The 26,396-nt window shown below is 38.3% G+C and overlaps 1 protein-coding gene across 1 annotated transcript; it reads right to left on the reverse strand.

The window, feature by feature from the left end:
* Positions 1-2,478: 2,478 nt before the first annotated feature.
* On the reverse strand, positions 2,479-26,102 carry LOC147621346 (homeobox protein knotted-1-like LET6). Its single transcript, XM_086824543.1, has 6 exons — positions 26,030-26,102; positions 24,655-25,282; positions 24,429-24,545; positions 24,196-24,331; positions 3,241-3,524; positions 2,479-2,796 (listed from the first exon to the last, which is right to left on the reverse strand). The coding sequence occupies exons 2-6, from the start codon at positions 25,231-25,233 to the stop codon at positions 2,617-2,619; spliced, it is 1,296 nt and encodes a 431-aa protein (XP_086680669.1). The 5' UTR covers positions 25,234-25,282; positions 26,030-26,102; the 3' UTR covers positions 2,479-2,616.
* Positions 26,103-26,396: the final 294 nt, after the last annotated feature.

The following is a 26,396-nucleotide window of genomic DNA, read 5'->3' on the forward strand; positions in this document are numbered from 1 at the left end:
TTGTTAACAGATTTAGCCCTAGTCTTAGCAGCGTCCTGCCAGGTTTCTTTGGTTGCCCTCTTAGGGGGTGGCTCTAGCTGCTTTAGGGGCTTGCTAAAAAGGGGTGGCATCTGGAGAAGCAGGGGAAGGGGCATCCTGCCAGGTTTCTTTGGTCGCCCTCTTAGGGGGTGGCTCTAGCTGCTTTAGGGGCTTGCTAAAAAGGGGTGGCATCTGGAGAAGCAGGGGAAGGGGCGTTGACGGAGGAAAGTCGAGGACAATTTCTGACAAAGTGCCCAGTGGCACCAGAGTGAAAACAGGCGGATGGGAGGTATTTGTACACTATGGCTTGCTCAAAGTGTTCACCATCGTCGGTGAAGATATCAATCGCTGAGGGGAGATCCAGCAAAATGTCCATTTCTATGAGAACTTGAGGGTGCCAAGAAGGCACATAGTCCGAGCGGGGTTTTCCTCCCATGACTTTCCCTAGTTTCAAACCAATGATTCCTAGGTGATTATGGTAGTGGAGGGGCAGATTAGGGAGCTCGACCCCCGGACAGGGTAGTTAACCAAGGTAGAAGCTTCAAGATTGAAATCTTTGTTCCAGCGAAAAAGGCTGAGGGGGGAATTGCGGATGAGCCACTGGCCTCTACTGAGGACATCAAACGCCATATGCAGGAGCTTGAAAACGAACAGATAGTGGTTTTTGGGAAGGGCCTGGATGGTTTCCACTTCAGCACCAATCGCACCCCACTGGAGTCGAATCCAGCTTCTGATAGACTCTGCTGGGGGTCTAGGACCCGCCAGCAAACCGATAAGGGCCCTATTCTCCAGGTCATGCTGTATTCTTCGGATTTGAGAAGATGGAAGGGTGACTGAGGGCTTACCTCCAATATGTGAATCTGCTCCAGCACCACCATCGCCCCCGTTACAGAGACGGTCAGACGACAAAGGACCTTGGACATCCGCTAGCGAAGGAGGGAGATTCAGGGCTGGGCCGGCGATAATCCCATGAGACTTGAGAGCGGATTCCATGGGCAGGCCATGGAAGGCTTCGTGAACTGCCTGAGGAGGAGACGGGAAGCACGAAGGAGCAGCAGCCGCGCCATTGAGGTCAACCGGACGAGATGGTGCATTGAACTGAAGAAGTGAAGGCGCATGCAGCTGCCACACATTAGGCTGAGGGTAGCCTGATGCGGCGGCCATGCAGACAGCCTCGGCCCCGACGGAACTATTGATTGGACTGGTGGTTGAGAGCTTCTGATTAATAAGCTGCTAATCCTTTGTAAAAAATGGATTAACTACCGCTAATCTCGACCTTCATCGTAGACTTGTGCTTTTCAATGGGTTGCATTTGATTTTTCCTTCATTACAAAATTTTACACCTTGAATAGGATCGGCCGTCTTTTAAAAAAATAATTAGCGCGCGCTCTCTCTTTCTCTCTCTCTCTCTCTCTCTCTCTCAACACTCGCTTCCGTCATGCTCCTCTTGTTTTTTCAGTGGGTCATTTGAAGTGCCTAACTAGTATCATATGTGAAAACAACTACCAGAAGACACACGCTCACCCTCCACCGAACTACTATGTAGCTTACCCTCTATATTACCTGTGTGAGTACCTCCTAGTTCAATACCATCTATAAACGTCCAGAAGGCAAATGCTTACTCCCTTGTGTGCCTTCCTTCATACTGATCCCCTTCCATGGCCGCAAAAGCCTGTCTAGCTCGATACCATGTGGAGAAAACATTCAAGAAGGCACACGGTAACTCTCAATTCCCAAGTGCCTTAGCTCGATACTACATGGAAACATGGGCCTTCCATACCACGTGGAAACATCAAAGAATGCCGACACGTACGTTCCACCTTAATCTGTTTCCAAAGGCCATCCAATTTGGTACAGTTTCCACGAATGATTTAAGAAAACCACCCTTTGTATAATTTTCAAGACTTAAATTCAAAAAATTAGAAAAAACCATCCTTTGATGTAATTTTCAAGACTAAAATTCAAAAAATCCAGTGGTACTTTTTGGTTAGCATTGAATGCTTGTCTTTCAACGGCACGCTCTAGATTAGGGACAATGGTTGTTATGGACATCAAAGATCTTGACTTAACTTACAACGCCTATTTTTACCAAAGCTGTGCAAGGTGCTCACTCCAATCGATCGAGCAACTAAGTTGTGGAGTTCGTCCTGCGACTTCTCCACTATCTATAAAGTGATCAATATGTATACCTCTTTGTGGTAGTCGGGTGTGTGTAGTGTTAGTATGGTGTGTAACCTGGTAAAATTACTAGAAATAGAACTCATGAAAAAATTTAGTTGTAAAACTGGACATTTTTCAATAAAAATCGGTCAGGTTGAGTTCCAAAGTCATCCTTTTTTCACTGGTTAAAAAAATAAATTGAAAGTTCATTTCTAACACTACAAGCTTTAAAGATTTGTATTAAGTTGCCCCCGAATCAATAAGGCTTTATACAAAAAGGAAAAAAGTGGCATTACAAAATTCTTAAATTATAAAAATAAATACAAATCCTATGAAGCTATTCGATACATAATTTTGTGATAAATTCGCATGGAGCTCTAGAGCCATTAGTATCAAAATATAACTGCCATGAAGAATAAAAGTAGATAACTGCTTGATTTATACATTGGCATTGCTGGTTGGAAAAGGAATTTCCGGTGGTTGATTTGTGTTCACCATCACATGATACTGCAGGTCTTCCGACGGTTTCCAATGCCTTTTTCTTTGATTGATAAACCAATTGTTGATCTGCTTTTGGTTTAGTCGAGTCATTTGGGCTAAAGCTTCTTTCTCATTCTCCTGAGAATTATTTTGAAGATCAAATTAGCTACTGGAACAAAAAATGTTAAAGGAAAGATCAAGCATACAGGGTATATTATCTTGAAGTAGACCATGATCTTGGAGCTCTGTTTGTTTAGAAACCCTTTAATTCTAAGTCTAGCTAGACTTGTGGGGTTGTGATAAATATTGAGCCACCGGGAGTGTCTTATATATACACGCCTCATGAGAGACAACACAGAAGGTATAGCCTGACGCATGTACACAAGACATGCAGAGGAGTTCGATATTTATCCAAATTAGGCGATTCCATAAGCTAGCTCAGTCACTCGAAAACTTCAATGCATAAAACCAGTGCATGTTTGCATAAAACCACCCGTTTAACGTAAATAAAGCAGACATGCGAGAAAGAAACGATGATCAGGGTCATTTAAACCTTGCGACGGTATTCACTTGGATACTTACAGATGGGTAAGGCCACTTGCAGTGCTGACTCCACCAGTCGAGGAGCTTTTGGCGACCCTCCTTTGGTAGCTTCCCGCTCTTCTTCCGCTTGAGGAACTCTTTCTTTAGACTGCAGATCATGTAGCCGCTGTACTTGCGTAGCAATTGTTCTTTAATTAGCTCGTTGTCCTCCGGCATGAGTGTGTCGATAAAATCATGATAGTCCACCTCACTACTACTTCCATCCTCTCCCTCAGAGGATCCGTTTGTCTCCATCTTCTGAGTAGTGGCTAGAATAGCATAACCTACCATTTCAAACATACATAATTTATCCAAATGAAGTACCTTACTTTCAATGATGTTAAGAAAACAAACTGTGGAAGTAGAAGTTTGTGGATTAGCACCGTTTCTACCAGCGCCCCTACTACACAGCCTATAAATTGCATATCAATTCAATCTTTTCTGCCCCAAGCGCCTTGGTAACTATGCTGCTACTACGCATTCCTAGGAAATAGTCGAACAAACCTTCATCCCGCTATTTTGTGGATCAGCACCATTTCTACCAGCCATATCAAACCTTTAACCATTTACTGCATATATTTAGAACAATTATCAATTTAATCTTCTCCATGATGCACCTTGGTAAGTATGTATGCTTCCAAGGGGTATATAGCAATGATAATTGAGAAGCCAATAAGGCACCACAATGCATTCGGATATATTTATTAAATAATTTTAAGTGGACGCCTTCTTTTTCGGAAGCTGGAGTAATGTTCGACTCCATTCCACGAGAGTTTTTTGCATGCATTCAGTTGCCAGTAACTCATCGGGCCCCTTCTCAAACTCTTACTCTTTTTTATCTATACTAACCCTCTCATTGCTTCAATATGATATAAATCTTTTTTACGACCTAGGCCTAGGTGAACTAACACTCGTTAAGCAAAATAATGAATGTGATGCTGATCCAACTATCATTATGGAAATTTTTCGTGGGGATGTAGTATTTTAACTAATCCACATGATATTTACTTTTATCCATTGCATCCTATTGTAATAAACCTTACGTGTTGGCCTTTATCCTTCCATGATTTGGATCGTATGTTGCACCACCTCAGGTGATACACCCTTCACCTCCTTGTAGTTCCAGGCAAAATAATTCTTAAATTCCTTAAGGAGAGTAATGAGCTTATTTTCTTCAGCCAAAGTCAAGTCCTTAGCAATATAAATAGGTTTGGCTTCCTCCCCTTGTCCCGCAGTATCAGCTTCCTTGACTTCAGTAGGCCCATTGTATGATGTGGATAGCCATATTCCTTAACCCTTTTTGCTATCAATCGGACCACTTTTTGTTTATCAACAATGTAGGTTTTGAATGGTCTGGTATTGAAAGCAAGTCTGGTTTATCCTTATTCTCACCTTTTGTTCTAGCCATGACTTTCTTGGCCTCTCGCTCGGCTTTTGCCAAAGCTTTTTTTCGTTCTCGACGCATAGCTTTCGTAAGCTTAGGCGTTTCTAGTTCTTGAAGGATGACTTTCTCCTTATTTTTACCTTCAAGTGATATCTTACTCTATTCCTCACCCTAATCCTTAAAAAACTCATCCTGTACCTTAGTGGCTTTGAGGTATCTCAGCCACTGGGCATCGGTGGGTTTTCTTTGTAATAGGACATTTCGTCGAGCAATATATCATTTCTACTTTTGCCATCTTATAAGTCGTTGGGTGCTGGTACAACCTTGTGATCTAGTCCCTTCTATGCTAGAGGCCTCCTCTTGTGATTCCTCATTAATGGTTTGCCAATTGACCATACAAACAGTTCCAGATTCTAGATATTGGGTTCCTCTGGGTTGCATCACATCTATGGTAGCACATGCATCCAGTGTCACTGAAATTCGAAGGAGGCAGTGATGCATACATTTCTGTTTCCTCTTCCTCTTTGGAATTTTACATCATGGGCTGGCATATTTGTACGGATGTGGTCTGCTCAGTTATAATTGAATCATTACCGAATAGTTGCCTTTCCATGAGGTGTGCTCTCCACGTTCTCATATCTATCTTTAAAATTTGTGAATCCCTACATACATACACATGATCTAATGCCCAATCGTGCACCAATTTGGATTCCCTCATGAAGGGTCTCCCCAATATTATGTCATATGAGTCTGGTTGGTGCAGAAAGTCCATTACTACAAATATATGATGGTAGCGAAATGTAAAGAGTTTGAGTTTCACATTCTGTAAAAGCCCTATGGGCCTTGAAGATGTTCCACATTTTAACGATTAGATCTACTCTTTTTAGATCCGGTTTTTTTCAATTTTCCGGACATCGTTTTGTGATGATGCTAACCCCCGCCACACCATCCAAGACAGCCAGTGTCGAGTACCCGTTATGATGAATTGGGATTGTAGCATTAGTGTTGTCACTTTTCTAAAAACATCCCAATTGATTAAGTGGTATCTTGATAACTCTGGTTGTTCCTTCCCTTGTGTGTTTGAAGGTTCTTTCTACCAGAGGAGGTGACAAAACATGCTTTACTCTGCCTTCTACCCATTCTTTTATATCTGCCCATAATGTTGGTGAATTGCGTAGCAGTTGTCGCAATGGAATTTGCACAGAAGTGGATAGTACAGCCACAAGGCTTCTCATGTCTCTAGGTTCTCTGGCAATTGAGGGTTCCTCCCATGTGTGTGTCTCATATCCATCCCTAGGGAATGAATGGATGGACTCACCCTGTGTATCTTCCTCCAACATTCTTGACATTGTGTTCCTTGAGATCCCTCTTCCGTCTCCTCTAGAATTAGAGTAGATATGTCTCTTCTGGAATTGGAGTAGATACGTCCAATGCTCTTTCCCTTGTTGGCTCGTTTCTTAGATACATTGTATCCCTTACCCGGTTAGTCCTTATCTTGGCTTCATGAAGCCGTTGACATTGTTCTACTAAGACCCTAGCATCTTCGAGCTTCCTTATCTCCTGTTCAGCATTTGGGTATTCCTTGAGTCCTTTAGGGGTTGATAGTATTTTCCCTTGCACCTCTAGTTGATGCTCTTTTTGGTTGACTGCTTGATCCCCTTTTTCTCTCGATTAGGTGGATCCAGTGTCGATCGTATCTTCTTTGGATCCATCTTGGATTGTGACCCTCGTGTCACCCTTACCCACTTTTTTCACTCTTCTTCTCTGACCAGTTTTGGAAGTAATTGCATCTGCTCGGTTCTTCCCCTTATCTCCCAATTGGACCCAGGCTCATGTGAGGACATTAAGTGGCGTGATATTTCCAGGCTGCACACTAATGGTCCAGACGGTGGCCTCGTTAGAAGTGGAAGTCGTACCACTTGCACGGTATGGACAATCCTTGATCAAATTATCAATGCCGCATTTAGTACAGTAAGTATTGACATGTCTGGGCAAAGCAGTCAACTGTTGGGGTTGGTGCATATGAACCACATCCTTGTTTGGACACTCAGTGATTCGATGCAGTCCACTGCAACCAAAACATTGTAGCGGTCCTCTCCTCAAGTTTGAGTTTATGTCCTTACCCTTCCACTATACCGTGGTTTGAAACACAGGTACTGCCGTGCTATTCTTTAGGACATAGAATTCGGGTGCAATCTCTACAACTTCCTCACAGTACTCTCCACTAAGTTCTACTTCACACACCATTTCCATATGTTCTGATGGCTCTTCAATCAATACTTGGTTGATTTTAGCCTGTGGTGGTTGTGATGGTAGAATATGTGAGGTAGAGGTGAAGTCTCCTCTACCCAAAACATCCCCCTAGGTAAATAGGAAGAGTTGGGCAGTCCTACAGTTGCAGTGATTTGCACATGTGGTGCTGGTAAGGCCAATGGAGCTCTAGGTGCCGGCAGCTGTGCAACTGTTTGGAACCTTAGATATCTGCACATGGAAGTGTCATGATTCCCTAATTTGACATAATGTGCACAATAGAGTTGTGGACTTTCTCTTAACTGTGGTGGTGTGATTCAATCTGCACATAGAGCACATTCGGTGGTGGTGTGATTCAATCTGCACATAGAGCACACCACCAATTCCCTACGGGGGTAAAGATGGGTATGCCCATGCCCAGATATTTGTCTTTCCTCTTTTACCTTCAATTTCTCTAGTATTGCATTATTGAGCTCGTCCACAGTCATGTTTCCGACCTGCTTGCTCTGAGTTCCAATCTCTTGGTGACTCAAAACACGCGAAGTCATTGCTGCCAAAGATATTCTGACATCTTTCGGTTGTGGAAATTGCACTATATTATCTTCATATTCAGTCGCCAATTTGTAACATGCATCTAGAGTAGCCGGTTAGGCTAATACCAGATAATCATGCATCTTGTCGTCTCTAACTCCTCTCCGAAAGCAAGACAATAACTGATCGTTAGTTAGCCTTTCCCCTACTTTTCACCTTGAATCTAAGTGCTTTACTCGATACACATAGTCTCTCATCGACTCCATTTCTTTTTGTTTGATATTGTGTAGCTCTGCCCCCACAAGGCTCCATCTGTCGTGGCAAAGCTGGGCACTAACACATTCCTTAGTCGTGTGAAGTTAACCTTATCCTTGGGTTTGAGGGTTCGGAACCACTGATGCGCTTTCCCTTCTAGGGTCAGTAAGAAATCATGAATCATTGTTACATCACTTACTGGCCCACAGGTTTCACTTTTCAAAGTATCTTGAATGTAGCCTTTGAATATACAATCGCATTCTAATACTAAGGTGACTCTTCTTACAAAGTCATGCTAGTCCTAAGGCAACTCTTATGAGTTGTAATTAGCTCGAATGGTACCCTTCTCATGTAGAAAGTCATGCTCATCCTAAGATGGCACTTATAAGCTAGAAATAACTCTCAAATGCTAAAACTTTTTCATGTACAAAGTCATGCTAATCCTAAGATTACTCTTATGAGTCAAACTAAGGTTAGAAATAACTCTCAAACAGAAAATGAGGATGTGATGTTGCAAGCTAGACCCTTAATTGGAAACAAGCAGTCCCATACAAATATCTCAATGATCATGAAACAAAAACTGAGGAGAAGAACCCCTTTTGGAAAATAGAAACTGAGGAAAAGCTTGATATTTGGCTGATACAAGATATTTGGTAAGAGAGAAAACATGATTTTTCTTTAAAGGATTGAGAGTGCTATATGGAAGGAGGCCAACATGGATATAGTGATGTGATAAATTTACTCTACAAGGATTTTGAACCTAGAGTAGTTGTTACAACCACCCCTTGAAAAGATTTTTATTTATTGAAATTCAAATGGATGATGAACCTTGTGATCTTGTGAATGTTTATGGGGCTTCAATAACTATGTCCATGAACCTTGTTGTAACCACCCCTTAGGAAGATTTTCTATGATTGAAACCCAAATGCATGATGAACCTTGTTAGCTTGGGAATGTTATGCGGCTTCAATGAGCGTGTCCATGAATTTGAAATCTAAGTTTGTGTTTTTCCATTGATTTAGGAAATTTCCACTATAAGACCAAGCTCATGTGTCTGCACCCAAGTGTGTGCAATCTGAGTTTATTTTTATCCATTAGTCCAAGGCATTTACATTAGAAGAATGAGACCATGATTGTGTAACCTAAGTTTGTCTTTGTTCATTAATCCAAGGCGTTTCCACTACATATGAATAAACATAATCTTTGAAAACTTGTTGAGCCCCTTTGGTAGATAGTTCATATATCTCTTCCATTATGAGTTAGGCATTTCCAATATCCAATGAAGATATTAAAGTAGAAAACCAATTAAATATCTTGAAATGCGATCCGAAGCTCTCATTTCGTTATATTTAATTTCCATTTGAGGTGAGTGAGATCCCAAGGCCCTAAATAACTTATAATTATATCAAACAAACTCAAATACATCATTTGTTTATAAATATATCAAATTTGAAGGTCAAATGAGTTCATAAAACATTGAATTAGGATCCAATTCCTTCAAGTCACGTCATAGAGACTCAAACAAGTTCAACTAAGGTCATGAGACCTTTTTGAATGTTGTTTTTTTTTTCTTTTTAAAAGAATAAGACCTTGCATAATATCCAATACCTTTTACTGAGTTAAATATTATCTAATATCATTTGATGATGTTCATTCTACAAGCATTTTTCTAGTCTTCTTTATATAGGTCGCCTTAAAGAGGCAGTGAGTTCAGATACTTAGGAGATACCAACATTCGTGGAGACACCACCCAAGGCAATGCAATGATGCTAGAGAATTCTAATGATACATATTGTGGTAACCTTTTCTTTGTCTATGCAATATTGTAAGATCATGCATGAGTTATAAGCAATTTTTATTCTCATCAAATATGTTTCACTAGATCGAAAACGTTAATATATATTTGCATGATTTTGACTTGACTTTGCATATCTAGAGTTATATTTAATAATCTTGTATTTGTGGTCAAATGAGATAATGAGTCATTCAATACGCTCTAATATCTTCTAGTGAGTCAAACCAACATATTTGAAGATGTTAATCAAAGGTCAAATGAGATCATGGTCCCTAAATATACTCAAAGTTTTTTTAAATGAGTTAAAAGAACCAAAGATTAATCATATCACAATTTAACTTGTCTCACACATGTATACATACATACATGTGTGTATATATATATATATACATATATGTGTGTATGTATATATACATATATATGTACACACACACACACGCACACACACACACATATGTATGTATGTATGGATAGATGCATGTACATATATATGTATATACGTATAGTGCAAATTTATTAGTTTGATAGTAATATAATTTTAGATTATATTTAAATAATATAATCTAAATCTATATTTCTATGTTATATTTTACTTTTTACATTAGCTTATGTATCGCTTAGAATACAAAAAATAAAACTAAGACTTAATTCCGCTCTAGAAGGCAAGCACCATTAAATAATTACAAGATACACGCAAAAAATGACCTTTTCTTTATTGCAAGAAAAATTTGCCCTGCTTCCAACTTCCTTCTTCACTGATACGTGCTCTTGACATGTGAGTTAAGCGGCATGCATCTCAGTATATGTTAATCTTTGAGGAGCCCAGCTATAACCATCTCAGTATGTGTTAAACCTTGAGGAGCCCAGCTAAAAGCTATGCGTCTTCTACTCCGAGGACCATATTGTTCGCAAGATGCCAGGGAGGATCAATCCCTCTGCCCAAGCACTATTGGCCACGGAGTGCAACGAGACTTGACCGATGCTCTCCTCTATGCAAAAGATCGTAGTAGTTATCATATTTATCTAGACTATGGTATCTCGATCTCTCTCCCCAAATTATTCACGTCTAAAGGTAGTAGCCATCACATTTATCTAGACTATGGTATCTCAATCTCTCCCGAGATTGTGCGCCTCTCGAGGTAGGAGTTTTCCTTTATTTATTGTTTTTTAAAAATGAATTTACTTTACTTGCACAAGGACGGAACCTCTAAAGTTGTTAACATTAAGCAATTTTAATCTTGAGTCCCTACCATTGCAAGTGTGAAAAAAACAATCATAGTGCATCTATGATAGATATTATGTTAAATCCCCTTTAGTCTCAAAATCAAATTCTTTTTGTGATACATTATCCTGCAGTCTATAGTACAGCTTCAATGGTTTTATGCCTAGATGGTTTTATGCTTACCTTTCCTTGGTGTAAACTTGAGTACTTGGGTGACATTACTACTTTATTGGTGATGTGTTTAATAAAATAAAAGAGTTGGAAGGGGTTATACAATCATAGATCAATGACCTTTTTTGACTTCTTATGTATGTACATTTGTATGAACATGATGTATATATGTATGTATGTGTATGTGTATGTATATGTATATATGTATGTATGTATGTATGCATGCATAGTTTAGTTGTGTAGTGGCATTTTTTTGTATATATGTATAGATTGATCTCTTAGTATACACACATGCATGCATTGGATCGCTTGCTTAGTGTGCATGGACGTGTGGGTGTGTGGGTGTGTAAGTAGGTATTTTTGTGTTTGTGTGTGTGTGTGTGTGTGTGTGTGTGTGTGTGTGTGTGCATATATGTGTGTATATATTTCCACATAAATGCATAGATTGGTTTCTTATAACTAGCATGTGTGTATATATGCATAAGTGCGTAGATTAGTTGCTTATAAGTAGCATGTATGTGTGTATGCATGTTGTAGAGAAGGTGAATGTGAAGATCACTCTTCAAAGTAAAGTACACAATATGTAAAAGTCTAAATCCCAATATCATGTGATTTTTTCAACATCTTACTTCCTTAAATTGTGTCATACATATCAACTATCTTAGTTTTGATTTATTTATCTTGGAACCATCATTAAGGTACATAATACTATCTCAAGTGTAGGCTCCTTGACCTTGTTTTTTGTACTAACTTGATGAATAAATAGATTTACTTGGGTTGTATCTAGCCTTTATTTGGGAATCACCTGGACTTGCAGATGCACCTATACGAGTGTTGCACAGACCACATAAATACTATAGTGTACTCCACAACTTCCGACTAGTTTTGTGTTTGGTATGTTAGGTTTGTCTTGACATGATACATGTTATGAAATTTTCTATTTCATATCATGTTGATACACAATCATGAAACTTCTCAAAGCAAGGAGAAAATTTAATGATGCCTTTGACCACTGCTGCCATGGAATTATCCTTCTTGTCCTCATCAAGGTATGCTTATATCCATGGTCCCCTCTAGTCTCTACATGTTTCCATTACTGCATATTTAGCTTCCAAGGCTAGTTATGATCCTGTGGATGTAAAGGGGTACTAATCGCATGGGAAACCCTTGGCATAGCTCTCACACATGAACATGTTGGTAGCCATGAGACTTTTAGCTAGTAAAGCTACCACTTATGTGTTAGAATCTCTACTATCATCAACTTAAAACATGCCAAGGAACAAGTTACAATCAAAAGGACATAGGAAAAATTTATGCAAGGTGCAATAGAGCTTAAGAATGAGATTGAACTTTTGAATCATGTGCATCACAAGAATATTATTAATTTGGTTGGATTTTGCTTTGAACAAGCGGAGAAAATGTTTATCTATGAGCACATAGAACATGGAAGTCTTTGAGACTCTCTCACAAGTAAGATACTTCTTTAGGAAGCAAGAACATGTTTCTAATGTTTACAATTACGTGCATAGATACATACATATATACAAATATGCATACATACATACATACATACATACATATGTACATATGGAGATTCATGCATGCACACTTACCTATATACATATGTATATTCATGCATGTAAGTGTATATTCATAGATAGGTGTACATGCATGCATATACCCTTTCATACATGTAAATAAATGCTTATGTCCATACATACTTGCATGCATACAGTACATACATATGTACATATGGAGATTCATGCATGCACACTTACCTATATACATATGTATATTCATGCATGTAAGTGTATATACATAGATAGGTGTACATGCATGCATATACCCTTTCATACATGTAAATAAATGCTTATGTCCATACATACTTGCATGCATACATACGTCAATACATAGATACATACATCCAATGAAACTGACACAACCATTTGGTCCAGATTTTGTTTAAAGAAGGGTATTAATTTCTTGTCTTTTACTAGATAGCAAATGGTGGTCTTCAAGATAATCTTGTGGAAAAGATACTATAAATTGCGGAAGCTTGACACAGGAATTGGTCAACTTCAATACTCAGAAATTAGCAATCATTCATGAAGAAGATAACTTACAACATAGCAAGAGGTGTGCAGAAACACACACACACACACACACACACAAGAGGACATAGTATTGGGTCCTGAATACCCTCTGTAGGGCCCCCACCACAAATGGTGTAATCACTTTATTAGAATGATGAAAATCTAAAAGTAAATACTGGTTCTTGACTTCCACTCTTAACCTTGTCTAGAGCACTCCCCTTGGATGTTCTGTCCCTTGGAGCACACAAGCCCTTTGTGAATTATGAGATGAATGGTTTGAACACTGATGCGAGCAAAATAAGTAACTGACGAGGGTTACCTAAAAAGATTCTCTTCCAAAATGTGTGAAATCTCAAAAATGGCTTAAAAACATAGTTTTTTGAAAAACACATCAAGAATTCCATGTATTAATTTAAAATATATGAATTTTGCTATTTTTTTCAAGATTGAAAACACGTATGACCTTCGTAGATTTATAAACTGCTGTTGTTTGTGACATAAAAATAAACTTGAATTACAAAATGACATAAGAGTCTACATAACTTAAAGAAATATCAATATTTCTCAAATAAAAATTTATTTGATAAATTTCATGAATATAAGACACTTTTTTTAATGAACTTTCTTGGAAAAAATTCTACCACTATGCACATTATTTGATAAGCACTGAAAAAATTTCATGAATATGCACATTATTTGATAAGCACCGAAAAAATATTAGAATACATAACAATATAAGCTCCATAATTTATGAAAAAATCTACAAATATCCTTGAGTCTATTTCTAGACCCAAATAGTAAAGCCTTTAGTATATACTTACCTTGACAGTTTGCATTGCATAATTATTTACTCTATTATTTACAAGCAGATATTGGGCATAATATACAACCAATGCTAAGAGTTTTAAAAGGTCAACTTATAGGTGTGCAAAGGTAGACTTGTATTCATATATATATGTAGAAGGTGGTAAATATGGAGGCTCTGAGTAAACCTAAGCATGTTAAAAGAGAATAAAATTGAAATATTTTTTCAGCATGACAATCTTAGAGGCAAACATCATATAGCCTATGGGTATAAATCTTGACCCACATAAGCATTTGTTTTCATGAAGGAAATTTTTGTTATGCAATATGGATAAGGATGGAGGGAAACAATTGTAGCCTATATCATGTACATATGTGGTGGTGGCAAAAATTCATAATATGCATTTGTTGATGTTTGATCCAAATAGCCATTATCATGAACAGAAATGATGGTATATCTAAGTGTAGTGTAGGAATGAGCTCTAGTTATAATTATTTATAGTACATGTGAAGGATGTTAAAAGATGGTATGTCTAGGGTAGTGTAGAATGGACTCTGGTTATAATTATTTGGAGGACATGCAAAGGATACTGAGAGATGCAATCTTTGCTCGCAACATTGTCTTTATGTACAAAGAGAAAAGAGAGGAGCTTAGGGCTTCTAGAATGGTGGTAGAGAAGAGCTTAGAGCTTTCACGATGATGGTAGATTCAAGGTCCCCTATGATGGAGAGCATACTACTACACATAGGTATGGGAGAGTCCAGGCTCACATGCAACCCCCTCCTCGACATAGATGGTCGCACCACGTGTATTTGCTTATAGTTCTTTAGCTTTAAAATTGAATTGTAGAACAAAAATCAAGAATAGGGAATCAATCAACTCGTGGTATTCCAAATCAATAGAGCCTTGCACATTTGGATTAAAACCAATGGATTTTAGGTCATCATGGATTATCTCATCTAGCTCTTCTGTTATCATGATTTTTTGGCATCTACTATGTAGCGATATTATTTATGATACAAAGGTTACATGGTTACATAGACAAGCATTTTTTTTAATGACCTCCTCTCAAATTTGTAGTTAAAGGTTGTGACCATATGTGTTTTTTAGGTCAGCCATAAACCTATGTTCTACCTATATCACCTTATCCTAGGTATACTTTTTCTTTAATTCTATGCAAAACATCAACTTTTCCACACAACTCGATGTTTGCATTGAGTTGATGCAAAACATCAAGTTTAATGAAAAAGTTGATGTTTTACATTGATTTTATGCAAAACCTAAAAGTTGATGTTCTGCATCAAGTTGATGTAAAACATAAACTTTTTCACACAAGTCGATGTTTTTCATCAAAGTTGATGCAAAACATCAACTCTACCACAAAACTTGATGTTTTGCATCAAGTTTTAGATGCTCCAAAGAAAAAAGTTGGAGGATCAGAGGTCGATTTTCACAAACGGCCTGTTTTAGCAAGTCACTTGCTTTGTGACATCTGCAGATCGCATCGAAACATAGTTATGTTGATACTCAAAATTTGTGGAATAGGTTGTCTGAGCATGCCATCGCGAATGGAATCGCTAAAACGGACCGTTCGTGAAAATCGACCTCTCATCCTCCAACTTTCTTCTCCGGAGCATCTAAAACTTGATACAAAACATCGAGTTTTGTGGTAGAGTTGATGTTTTGCATCAACTTTGATGCAAAACATCGAGTTGTGTGAAAAAGTTGATGTTTTGCATCAACTTTGATGCAAAACATTAAGTTGTGTGAAAAAGTTGATATTTTGCATCAACTCGATACAAAACATGGAGTTGCGTAAAAAAGTTGATGTTTTGCATAAAATCGATGCAAAACATCAACTTTTTTGCATCGATTTGATGCAAAACATCAACTTTTTCACACAACTCGATGTTTTGCATCGAGTTGATACAAAATATCAAGTTTTATGAAAAAGTTTATGTTTTACATCGATTTTATGCAAAACATCAACTTTTTTATAAAACTTGATGTTTTGCATCAAAGTTGATATAAAACATTAAGTTTTGTGGAAAGTTTATGTTTTACATAATGTTGATACAAAACATCAAGTATTGTAAGAAAGTTGATCTTTTGCATAGAAAGTTAATGTTTTGAATATAAAGTTAATGTTTTACATCAACTTGATGCAAAATATCAAATTTTCGTAAAAGTTGATGTTTTGTGTCAAGTTGATGGAAAACATCAACTCTTAGCTCAGAAGTTCTTACTCAGCATTAAGTTGGCCGCAAATGTTGTGGCTAAAACATCCTTACTATATGTAGTAACCAGTAAGATTCGAACCTAAGTCCATGCCTGATATTTTACAAAAAAGTATTTTGAAAAGTATAAACTTTTGTTTCTTAAAGAGACCTTTTTCATACTTTCTAAACTCATTTAATAACTAAAATTACCATTTAACCCTTTTTTGTCACATCAAGGACACATCTTCTTTAAAAATGAGTGTGGAATTATTTTTCAAAATTAGACAACTTTTAAATAGCTTATTCATGATCATTTAAAATTCATATGTACATAATGAACTCTTTTTTAAAAAGTATATATTATGAGTTAAGAAATTGTGATACTCAAGAGCTTCAAAATGGATTTTAATACTACTCTCACATCGAGAGCCAAAATCGGATTTTATAATTAAGATGATACTTGTATCAAGATAACGCTTTTATAATATAATTATACAAATAGTTTTTTATAGTTGCACACTGTAACACATCCTCAATCATGCTAACATGGCAGATAACCCAAGGAGTCTAAGCTTCAAGTGTACACATAGAAGAAAAAAATTATATTTGTAGATAGTGAAGAAGAGGATGCCTCATCTACCTTCTCAAGGAAAGGCACATCGACTAGTGATGTTGTAGTAATGATTATGAGGAACCATACCTATGCCATAAGCTATATGTTTAGAAAATGGCTTCTTTTTAAAGTTCTTTGACTTTTTTTAATGGATGGAAGATGGAAATAATAAACATTGTCTCTATTTTGACGTGTTTTTTGAAAACTTATTGTTAGATTTTTAATCATAATCTCAAAAAGCAAGCAAAATAAATACTTTTTTTTCATGTCAATTTTTGTAAGAAACGTGTAAAGTGCCCAAAATATTATCGTTTTTTGGTAGTGTTGTACGCATGCGTAGACCACTTTTTAAAAAGAGATAAAAAATTGTAGTTTTTTTATGGAATCTTTGAAATATACTAAATGTTTCTCGTTTTCAAGAAATATTACCTATTTTGTCTGCAACAGTGTTTTTGATTTTTGCCTTGGGTATTTATACCCCTAACTAATGCTAGACGGCTGGTTCTACTAGGGTCAGCCTAATGCTCAAAAACCCCACAACTAGGTACTACTAGCAATAAATGCTTTTTATGCCATCATTTTCACAATAGTCACTCGTAGGCCACTTTGTGCATGCTTCTCATTGTTGTCCAAGACTACCCAAGCTACATGGGAAGCCTCTATGCTTGCCCCCTTGGCTAGGCAAGGCTCCTACAGCCAGTTGACGTCCAGGCCAAGCTTGTTTGGCTAGTTGAGAGCCCTCCCAGCCCCTCCATAGGCTGCACAAGGCCTAGGACCTTCCTCGCCCCTCTTGGGTGGCCTAGATCCTACCCAATGTCCAAATCAAGAGATGTAACATCTCCTTCATGGGGTAACCCTAAGGGTTGGCCCCGTCTACATACAATCCTACATGCTTCTACAAATGTCGAACAATGGGTTGCAAACCAACTACTGAGGTCACTTGACATCATTCCAGAGAGTACATAGTGACAATACTTCATGTGTAGGACAATGCACACCTGACCTTGGGCACTTAGAGTGGAACCTTAGATGACTCATCCCAGATTGGGCTCACACGGGACTAGTTTCCACTACCTTCTTTTTTACATATATCCTCATGGAATACGAATAGTCGTCAAAGAATTCTTTGCCAAGCCAATTCAATTCGTGAGTCCCTCAGTCTTCAAACTTCATTATTACGAATAGTCATAAAAGAATTCTTTGTCAAGCCAACTTACTTAATGAGTCCCTCAGTCTTCAAACTTTGTGAGGAAATGTCTTTGTCCTCGACTTGAGCCATGCTTGAAGCGGTGCAAAAGGACTTGTTATGGAACCATCACTTTAGTTCATAAACTATGTATGGTCCCACTTCATCTTTCACTTCTAAAGGCATCAGACCTTTCATCCAATTTACATGGAACACGTTGTACACAGTCTAGCTTGGAGGTAGCTTGAAAGCTCATTAATCTTTCTTTGGATAGGAAAATGTCTGAAGCTCCAAAACGATAACTATGAGCAATGCTTGCCCACCTGTTTGAGTCTTTGCTTCATAATCCAAAGATAAACCCAATATCCTTCCAAGAACTTCACATCCCTTTGGTCTTTTTTGGCTTGTCAAATGTAGGCCTCATGCTCTTTAGCCAACTTATCTTTAACTAATTCCAAAATCTCCTAGTAAGACTCCGTTATTTTGTTCACTTCAGGTACTAAAGATGAGGTTGTGTGGTCAGTAGCCGAAATGGTCTTCCAAATGTTACTTAATATGGATTCCTACCAATAGCTGAAGAAAATGAATCATTTAAAACTGGTTGAACTAAAGAAAAATATGATTTCTACTTACCATACTGATCGTGGACATAACACTTCAGGACATCAAAGGCCAACTGGTTGTAGATGTCTGGCTGGCCATCAATCTACGAGTGAAATGCACTAGAAAAAAATAAAATTTGTACCAAAATTATCAACTAATTCCCTCCCAAAATGACAGGCAACTCGATCTCACACTATGGTCCTAGGGGTCCTACCAATTGGGTACAAATTCCAAATGAGCAAATGGGCAACATCTTCAATCACATTGGTCATGCATCGAATAAGCATTACAAATTTTCAAAATCTATCAACAATAGATAAGCACTACGTATTATGCTTACCCAATCTGGAAGGTAGATGTGTGATAAAGTCCATCGATATATCTTGGAAAGGTCCTTCTGGAATGGGTAAAGGCTATAGAAACCCTATCTTCCTCCCATGAGGAGCTTTCACTTTTTGACAGACATCGTAGTTTTACACATAAGTGAACACATCACGCTTCATTATTGGGAAATAATATCACCTTTCTAGCTTCTTGAGAGTCCAATTCGTGCCTCCGTGACCACCAGTGATGGCATCATGGGCGTCATGGAGGAGAGCTACTCTGAACGACTTCATTACATAAAGTCGGCCTTTGTGGAAAATCCAACCATTGCGTATCAAAAAGTGTCATCGTCATGTGGCATCCAATGCCTACTCCCACTGTGTACCAATGCCTACTCCCACTGTGTACCAAATCGTCATGTGTACCAATGCCTACTTCGAGAATGGGTAAAGGCTATAGAAACCCTATCTTCCTCCCGTGAGGAGCTTTCACTTTTTGACAAACATCGTAGTTTTACACATAAGTGAACACATCACGCTTCATTATTGGGAAATAATATCACCTTTCTAGCTTCTTGAGAGTCCAATTCATGCCTCTGTGACCACCAGTGATGGCATCATGGGCGTCATGGAGGAGAGCTACTCTGAACGACTTCATTACACAAAGTCGGCCTTTGTGGAAAAGCCAACCATTGCGTATCAAAAAGTGTCATCGTCATGTGGCATCCAATGCCTACTCCCATTGTGTACCACTGTGTACCAAATTCCTCAAAATCCACATACGTATGCCTCATGTCATCTAGTCTCGTACCAACAAGGTCGAGTCTAATTGTCTAAATCAATGTCACTATTCCCTTCTTGATCAAATTATCGGTCACCACTGGGTTAGCCTTTCTTGGAAGGTATTCCATCATACCACCAAATAGCTGGAAGATTTCACTCAATCGGTGCTAACCGTCACTCCACTGTGCACTTGGCATTGTTTGAATGGAGTGTAATGCCTGATGGTCAGTGTGCAAATCTCAAATTCTTGGTCATAAAGGAAATGCTTCCAATGTTTCAAGGCTTGAATAATTATAAGGAGTTTCCGATCATAGATCGAGAAATTCTTTTGTACAAGAAGTAGCTTACGGGACATGTAAGCTATTGGATGATAATTCTATTGTAATACAGCTCCACTTTGATGTTACTTGCATTAGTGATTACTTGGAAGAGATCGTCCCACAAGGCAAGCGCTAGACTAGGCACTTCTGACAAATCCACCTTGAGGCTTTTGAATGCCTCTAATACTCGTGGAGTCATTTGCATCTTTTGCCTTCTAGTCTTAACACCCTTTAGCAAATCGGTGAGATCTACCAAGAGGTTAGAGAATCTATCTATGTGGGTGGTATATGCTTGGCACATACCCACAAAGGACGTGATCTCGATCTGATGTCATATGTGTGGTATGTGGCATCTGCGAGTTGACAATCTCGACCACCTTGACCAAATCAAGCTGGATGCCCTCAGCACTGATTATGTAGACAAGATAGTTAATCTTAAACAAATAAAGCTATAACTTCTTCTCATTGGCGCAAAGCTCATTTCTTTCACCAACTTCAAGACTTTCTCCTACTCAATTGTAGGTGAAAATACAAGTACGTCGTACAAAAATATAAACACACTGTCTAATTAAGTCCCTAAAAACCCACATCATGCGGTTTAATGTGACTGGGTCGTTTGTCAAGCGAAAAGGCATGATCACAAATTGACAGTGAGCGCGTTCCGTACGAAAGGCTGTCTTGGGGATGTCCCCCTCAACAATGCCAACCTAGTGGTATCCACTCTTTAAATGGAGTTTCAAGAGCACCTTGGCCCCATTCAACATCTCAAGAATGTAATCTATTCAAGGCATTGGTAACTTACTCTTGATAGTTTACTTATTGAGTGCACGATAATTGACACACAATCGAGAAGACCCATCTTTCTTCTTGATGAATAGGATCAAGGCTACAAATGGTGACACACTAGAGCGTATAAAGCTAAATTGCAATAGTTCTTAGAGTTGGCAGTCCAACTCCGATTTGATTACCTTGGAGGACTGGTATGGAAAATGGAGAGCCGTGTGGAGAGATAGTCATAAAAAATTTTCTTTTGCAACTTTTCATATAGGGAGCCTCATATTTCTCAAAGACCTTGGCCACCATCTGGGAAGTCTAGATATAAATAATCACATTGTGTGCCTTTTCTGATTTCTCGGTTGGCCTGCAAGTGACTTAAGAGAGAAAAATTTAGGATTAGTGGCTCATATTTAATGTTCACTGGGGCTTTGGACGCATTTCACATAATCCAAAAAGTATGCTTGTCCCAATCAATATCTACCTCAAACTTCTAAAATCATTAAATTGCCCAAATTATGTCATCTTCTACTATAAGACAAGACACCATAAAATCTCGCACAAACTCTATACCTTGAATCACTAATCTAGCACCCTCATCTTCAAACTTGATTCTCGTTGTCATTCCTCTACTAAATCCCTCAACCTTAAAGTCAAGATGAAACAGGCTCACCGATCGACCTGTTCCATGACCACATCCTCCGTGGTGCTGCCCTGCTGGCAAACAAGATAACGACTCTCTAGCCACCTATGTGGCCAAAGGTCCTGAGAAATTCATATTAAAAATATTCTTTTGCAACTTTTCATAGGGAGCCTCATATTTCTCAAAGACCTTAGCTAGCATCTGGGCAGTCTAGATATAAATAATCACACATTGTGTGCCTTTTCTCATTTCTCGGTTGGCCTCCTGCAAGTGACTTAAGAGAGGAAAATTTAGGATTCGTGGCTCATATTTAATGTTCATTGGGGCTTTGGATGCATTTAAAGCATCGTAGGGATGGTGCCCACAAGATGATTGGATCCTACAATGAAAACCTATAGAACCATCTTCTGAGATATCTATAAGAGGATGGAGGGATTTAACATTTCCAAGACAATTAGAATGGGATGAGATGTTTCCTCTCATTTTGCTGCACCATTTGACATAATTGCTCCAATGTGGAGATGCGATGGAGATATGATTAGAAAAGTAAAGCTTTTAAAGGCAAGAGCTAGTTGTCCGATCTACTTGAGTTGGCTGTCCAATAGTGAATAATTGAGAATGTGGTATCTCTAGAAGTATTCATGATGGGCTTATTATAAACAATGCATAGATTTGTAGTGTTGCATGAGAATTGACGGGGCCACTCTTAGTTATAATGAAAAAGATTTAATAGAGGAGTTAAAAGTGAGGCAAAGCTATACTTTTATACTTAACATGTGACATGAGTACGTTGATGGGGCATCCCTTGGCCGGTTTAGTTAGCAACACAACAATTGAGTGTCTTCCTAAGGCTAGAATGAGTATTATCCATGAGGCATGGTAGAAAGATATTCCATTTATAGCTTTGTCCACTCGTATAGGAGTACCCTCATGAGACTAAGATGTGTATTAGTAAGAGCATGGACTCTTGGTTGGGCTAATGCCGACACAACAATAGAGGCGTTTGCAAATGGACCCTTGATAGCGTATGCTAGTAAAAGACACAAAAGTTGATAGTGGCAAAACTTCTTTGCTTTCACCCACCTTCACTATGGGAAACTAAGTGTTCTAAAGCTATGATTATGGATCAAAGGGAACAATAAAAAGGGTGAAGACTGTATAACTTTTACATCTATTGGTTTTAGAGTACTCTAGATATTTAAGTTTTAAATTATTTATATGTATATATGTAATATGATATATGTGTGTCTATGTGTGTGTATTATAAATATATATATATATAGCTATATATGTATATATATCTACACGAGGCCAAGGAGTTTATCCTTGAAGGAGGTTATATATTCTATAGTTATAAATGGAAAATTTTTCAATGTCTTATGCAAATTCACAACTGTCTTGCTTCGCTTACCTAAATGATTCAAAGTGATTCAAAATTCTTTCCTTGAAGCTCGCGGACCATCACCAATAAATGTAGTTTTTGTTATATAATCACTTTGATTCGAAATATATTATCATGATAGACACTAATCATGTTTCTATATGCACATATATCTTATTACCATGTTACTTATACTTCAATTTTTTTTTATCTTTTCTAGATGAGAGCTTTAACAAGTGAGGAGATGGAAACAATTCTTCTCAAATATTTTTATCTGGAACCATTGAGAATATATGGTTTTTAAAGGCCACATATTATAAAATAAGAAAGCATGATATTTCTATAAAAAACAACTCAAAAGGTGCGAAGACTCAAAGTCTTGCAGACTTGAGAGATAGCCTAGACTCATACTTGCTTGACAACAAGAAGGTCAAGCTAAATAGGTAGTCCTCACATGATTTGAGTGTCAAGAATATAGATATAATAGCATCAGGATTTGACCTTCTCTAGAAAATCTTTTTATTGATTTATTCTCCATGAGTACATGTTCTATGGGTCTTGACTTATTAATCACTCAAAAAAATATGGAATGTCTCATGCAAATTGAATAGTAAATAGAATGTATCTATATTTAAAAAACATAAATAATTATCAAATTATTTAAGTTTAAATAATAAAAATAATAATTTTTTTATTTATCACATACTTTGTTAGATATAGACATTCTAAAAGAGACTTTACAGTCCATGTAATTATAGTAAACAAACTACTTAGAATCATATAATTAACTAGGTAAATTGGTAACCATATATAGAAAAAAATATTTTTTTCAAGATAAATGATTCTAGAAAAATATTTGCTATACAAGAATAATTTTCTACGAATAATTTTTTTGATAAACAAATATAGAAAATATTTATTACATGTTCATATTCTTAGCCATGTTATCTCCACATGAAAAAAACTAATATGGTTTAGGCTCATGAATTGAGATGAAGGGCATATTAGATTAGTTATGAATTATGTGACATATTAAGGCTATAAATGAATGAATTAATTAGTGCACGTGCCCTTACAGGCACTAATGAATTAATGTAGCACTAAGATATTCCATCAACCACAACTCGTTGACTCTCTCGATCACCACATCCTTAGTTTTATTGCAATTCTCTCTCATCGTGTCTCTCTCTCTCTCTCTCTGCCTTCGCCCAAAGGAAAGAAGCACCCAAGCAACTTTTATACTTGCGATGAGGCGATTATGGAAAGATTCGAGATAGTCTCGACATGCCACCCGCCTAAGGTTTGAAACCCTGACATTAATAAACCTAACCCTAAGGTAGTTCTTGCTTCAACTAATTAATTTAATATGTTTTAAAAATTTAAAAATTTAATTACGTAAGGTTTAATCCTAAGGTCAAACCTTAACAAATTATAAAATTAAGTTCCCTCAATTAATTAATTGAATATCTTTTTTCACTCGTTGTATGCCCCTATTAAGATGAAGGGATTAGGGGATGTTGAATTAGTTTGAAATAATGAGTGCAAAAGACTGAATTTGAGAACAAATATGATCACCCCTCTCTTTCTTTCTCTCGCGCGCGCACCTGTTTCACAAATGCTCATGTTGTCTTTGCTAAGTGCATTGAGTTGTATTTCCATTCGTTTTAGAAAGTCTCTGGATTCTTTGAACGATTCTGTCAGCTCGTCGTGGAATTTTTGTAGCTTATCAGAATAAACGTGCTACAACACAAAGTATAATCTTGTGAGAATTTTACAAAATCCATAGGCTGTCTTAAGGCAGCAAAGGAATTATGGAAAGCATATTGTGAAGGCGTACCATGAACTCATCAAGCTCTGGGTCTGCTCCAATAGCACTTGGAGTTTCCAATCCAAAGTTATGATACTCTTTACTGACCTCATCAAGACTTGTCACCACGTCCGGGGGAGCTCCAATCTAAGAGGTGTGGATATTGTTAGGTCTTGGGACCCAAATAAAGTGAACTAAATGACTTTAAACGTTAAAAGGGCCTACTGATACTCCTAGTGCAGAAGAGAATAATCACCTTACGGCAGTTCGCATGAGCGAGTACAAGCTTAGAGAAATTAGGGTGCGCAATAATCTTTGCTTTTAGTCTTTCAATGTCCGACGCCGATACACTTACAATGTGTGAAGTGGATGCACCTGGCCTGAAAAGTATGGATGAGGGTTCTAGCTGGTTGCACTCTTTCCCAATGAGAGGTGGCTCCATTCTCAACGTTCTTTTCTGCTTGCCTGACCCCACTACCTCATCAACATGGTCATCGAAAGGGCCTCTGTAGAAATTATGATTTTCATCAGGCTTCACATGGTTAACGATGTGTAGAGCTTGCAAATGCGCAGCATTAGTAGGTTGAAAGAGAGATTCCTGAGGGTAGGATTGTGATGTAATTGGGCGGTTTATGTGAGAACTGATAAGTGGTTCGTGAAGAGCATGAGCCTGTGTAGTGGCAATGTCGTGCTGCTCGTTTTGTTGCCCTTCCTCGTTCATGAGAACCATCAACGAGCCTGTCTCTCTCACATAGTTAAACGGATCACAAAGCGTTGCAATCGGTGTTACACCAAATCCCAAAGAGCTGTTGTGATCCATCGGGCCCTCTCGCATAAAAATTAACCTGTTCGATAGTGGACTAGTGAAAGGTACTAAAAAACTTCTGCGAGGCGCAAACATGATAAATGGTTAGCCTTGTTGTGGTGTAAGACCAAAGCCTTGAGTCCTACCACAAAGGGTTAGGATTAAAGTTTAGCGTTAATTGGAAAGATATGGTCCTTGGCCACTATTCTTACCAGCACATGCACGGACAGCTAGGCGTTAAAGGTACAAAAAATATCCATACTGAAGTTAGGCACAAGGATTAGATTAAAAAAAGCTTCAAGCTCTGATGGGTTGCGAAGCAAATATAGAATTAACCGAACTCTGCTGCTGTGAAGGCGTCATGTTGAGCAAGAGATGAAAGGAGTGGAAGGGGTCGTGGTAAGAAGCCGGTTAACAAGTGAGCGGGTGTTGGAAACCCTAGACCTTACGTAAAACAAAAACCGGCTAGGCTTCTTCCCTGTGATGCAGAGCAAGGGTATAAGAGCAGCGTAAAAGGAAAAGGGAAGGGGGTACAGAAAAACCTTCCAACGCAGGGATAATGAAAGGCAGCTCCTCGTGGGCGGGGAAGCAAAAACAGAGAGTTAAAAATGCATCTTCTTCTCAGTCGAACAGAGGGTTCGGCGAACGTCGGCCTTCAGGCTTGGCTATTTAGCGCTGTCTTTTGGCAAATGGAAGGTCGAGGGACGGCGGCGTACAAGAGGAGCAGTGAATTGCTAACACATACGATGTGGTGACCGGTGACAGCGCAGCGCTAAATAGGCAAAGTAAGAGAGTATACGATGTGCGAGGAAAACGAGAAACTTACCTCCCGGCTGCATCGCGTGGGTGGATGGGCGCCGGGGGAAATTGGAATGCGCTGTGGAGTAGTGGAGTCTCGATTCTCGGCTCGTCTCAGTCTGGACTCTGCAATTTCGCATAATGCAGTTCTGCATACAGTGACCTCGGGATCACCACCGCCACTCTTTCAACTTTACACGTACATTTATTTAATGGAGTTTCTGAGTCATCATCACATTTGTATAATGGAGTTTCTGAGTCATCATCACATTTGTATAATGTCACCACTGACCACGGTACAAATGGAAAGGCCCCGACTGGCGTCCTCCCCCTGCATGTTCTCACATGGTTCCGCTGGCTCCGGCCAGGACCAGCCTTACAAACCACCACTAGTT

Source organism: Cibotium barometz, chromosome 30 (assembly GCF_041138505.1).
Source record: "Cibotium barometz isolate CiBa-2024 chromosome 30, ASM4113850v1, whole genome shotgun sequence".
In the NCBI taxonomy this organism is placed as follows: Eukaryota; Viridiplantae; Streptophyta; class Polypodiopsida; order Cyatheales; family Cibotiaceae; genus Cibotium; species Cibotium barometz.

Excerpts from the sequence above, each read along its gene's own strand:
- LOC147621346 (XM_086824543.1), bottom strand. The coding sequence starts at position 25,233 with ATGCGAGAGGGCCCGATGGATCACAACAGCTCTTTGGGATTTGGTGTA. Across the intron at positions 24,546-24,654 it reads CTCATGCGAACTGCCGTAAG|ATTGGAGCTCCCCCGGACGT; the intron begins GTGATTATTCTC and ends CACACCTCTTAG. Across the intron at positions 24,332-24,428 it reads CAGAGCTTGATGAGTTCATG|CACGTTTATTCTGATAAGCT; the intron begins GTACGCCTTCAC and ends TTTGTGTTGTAG.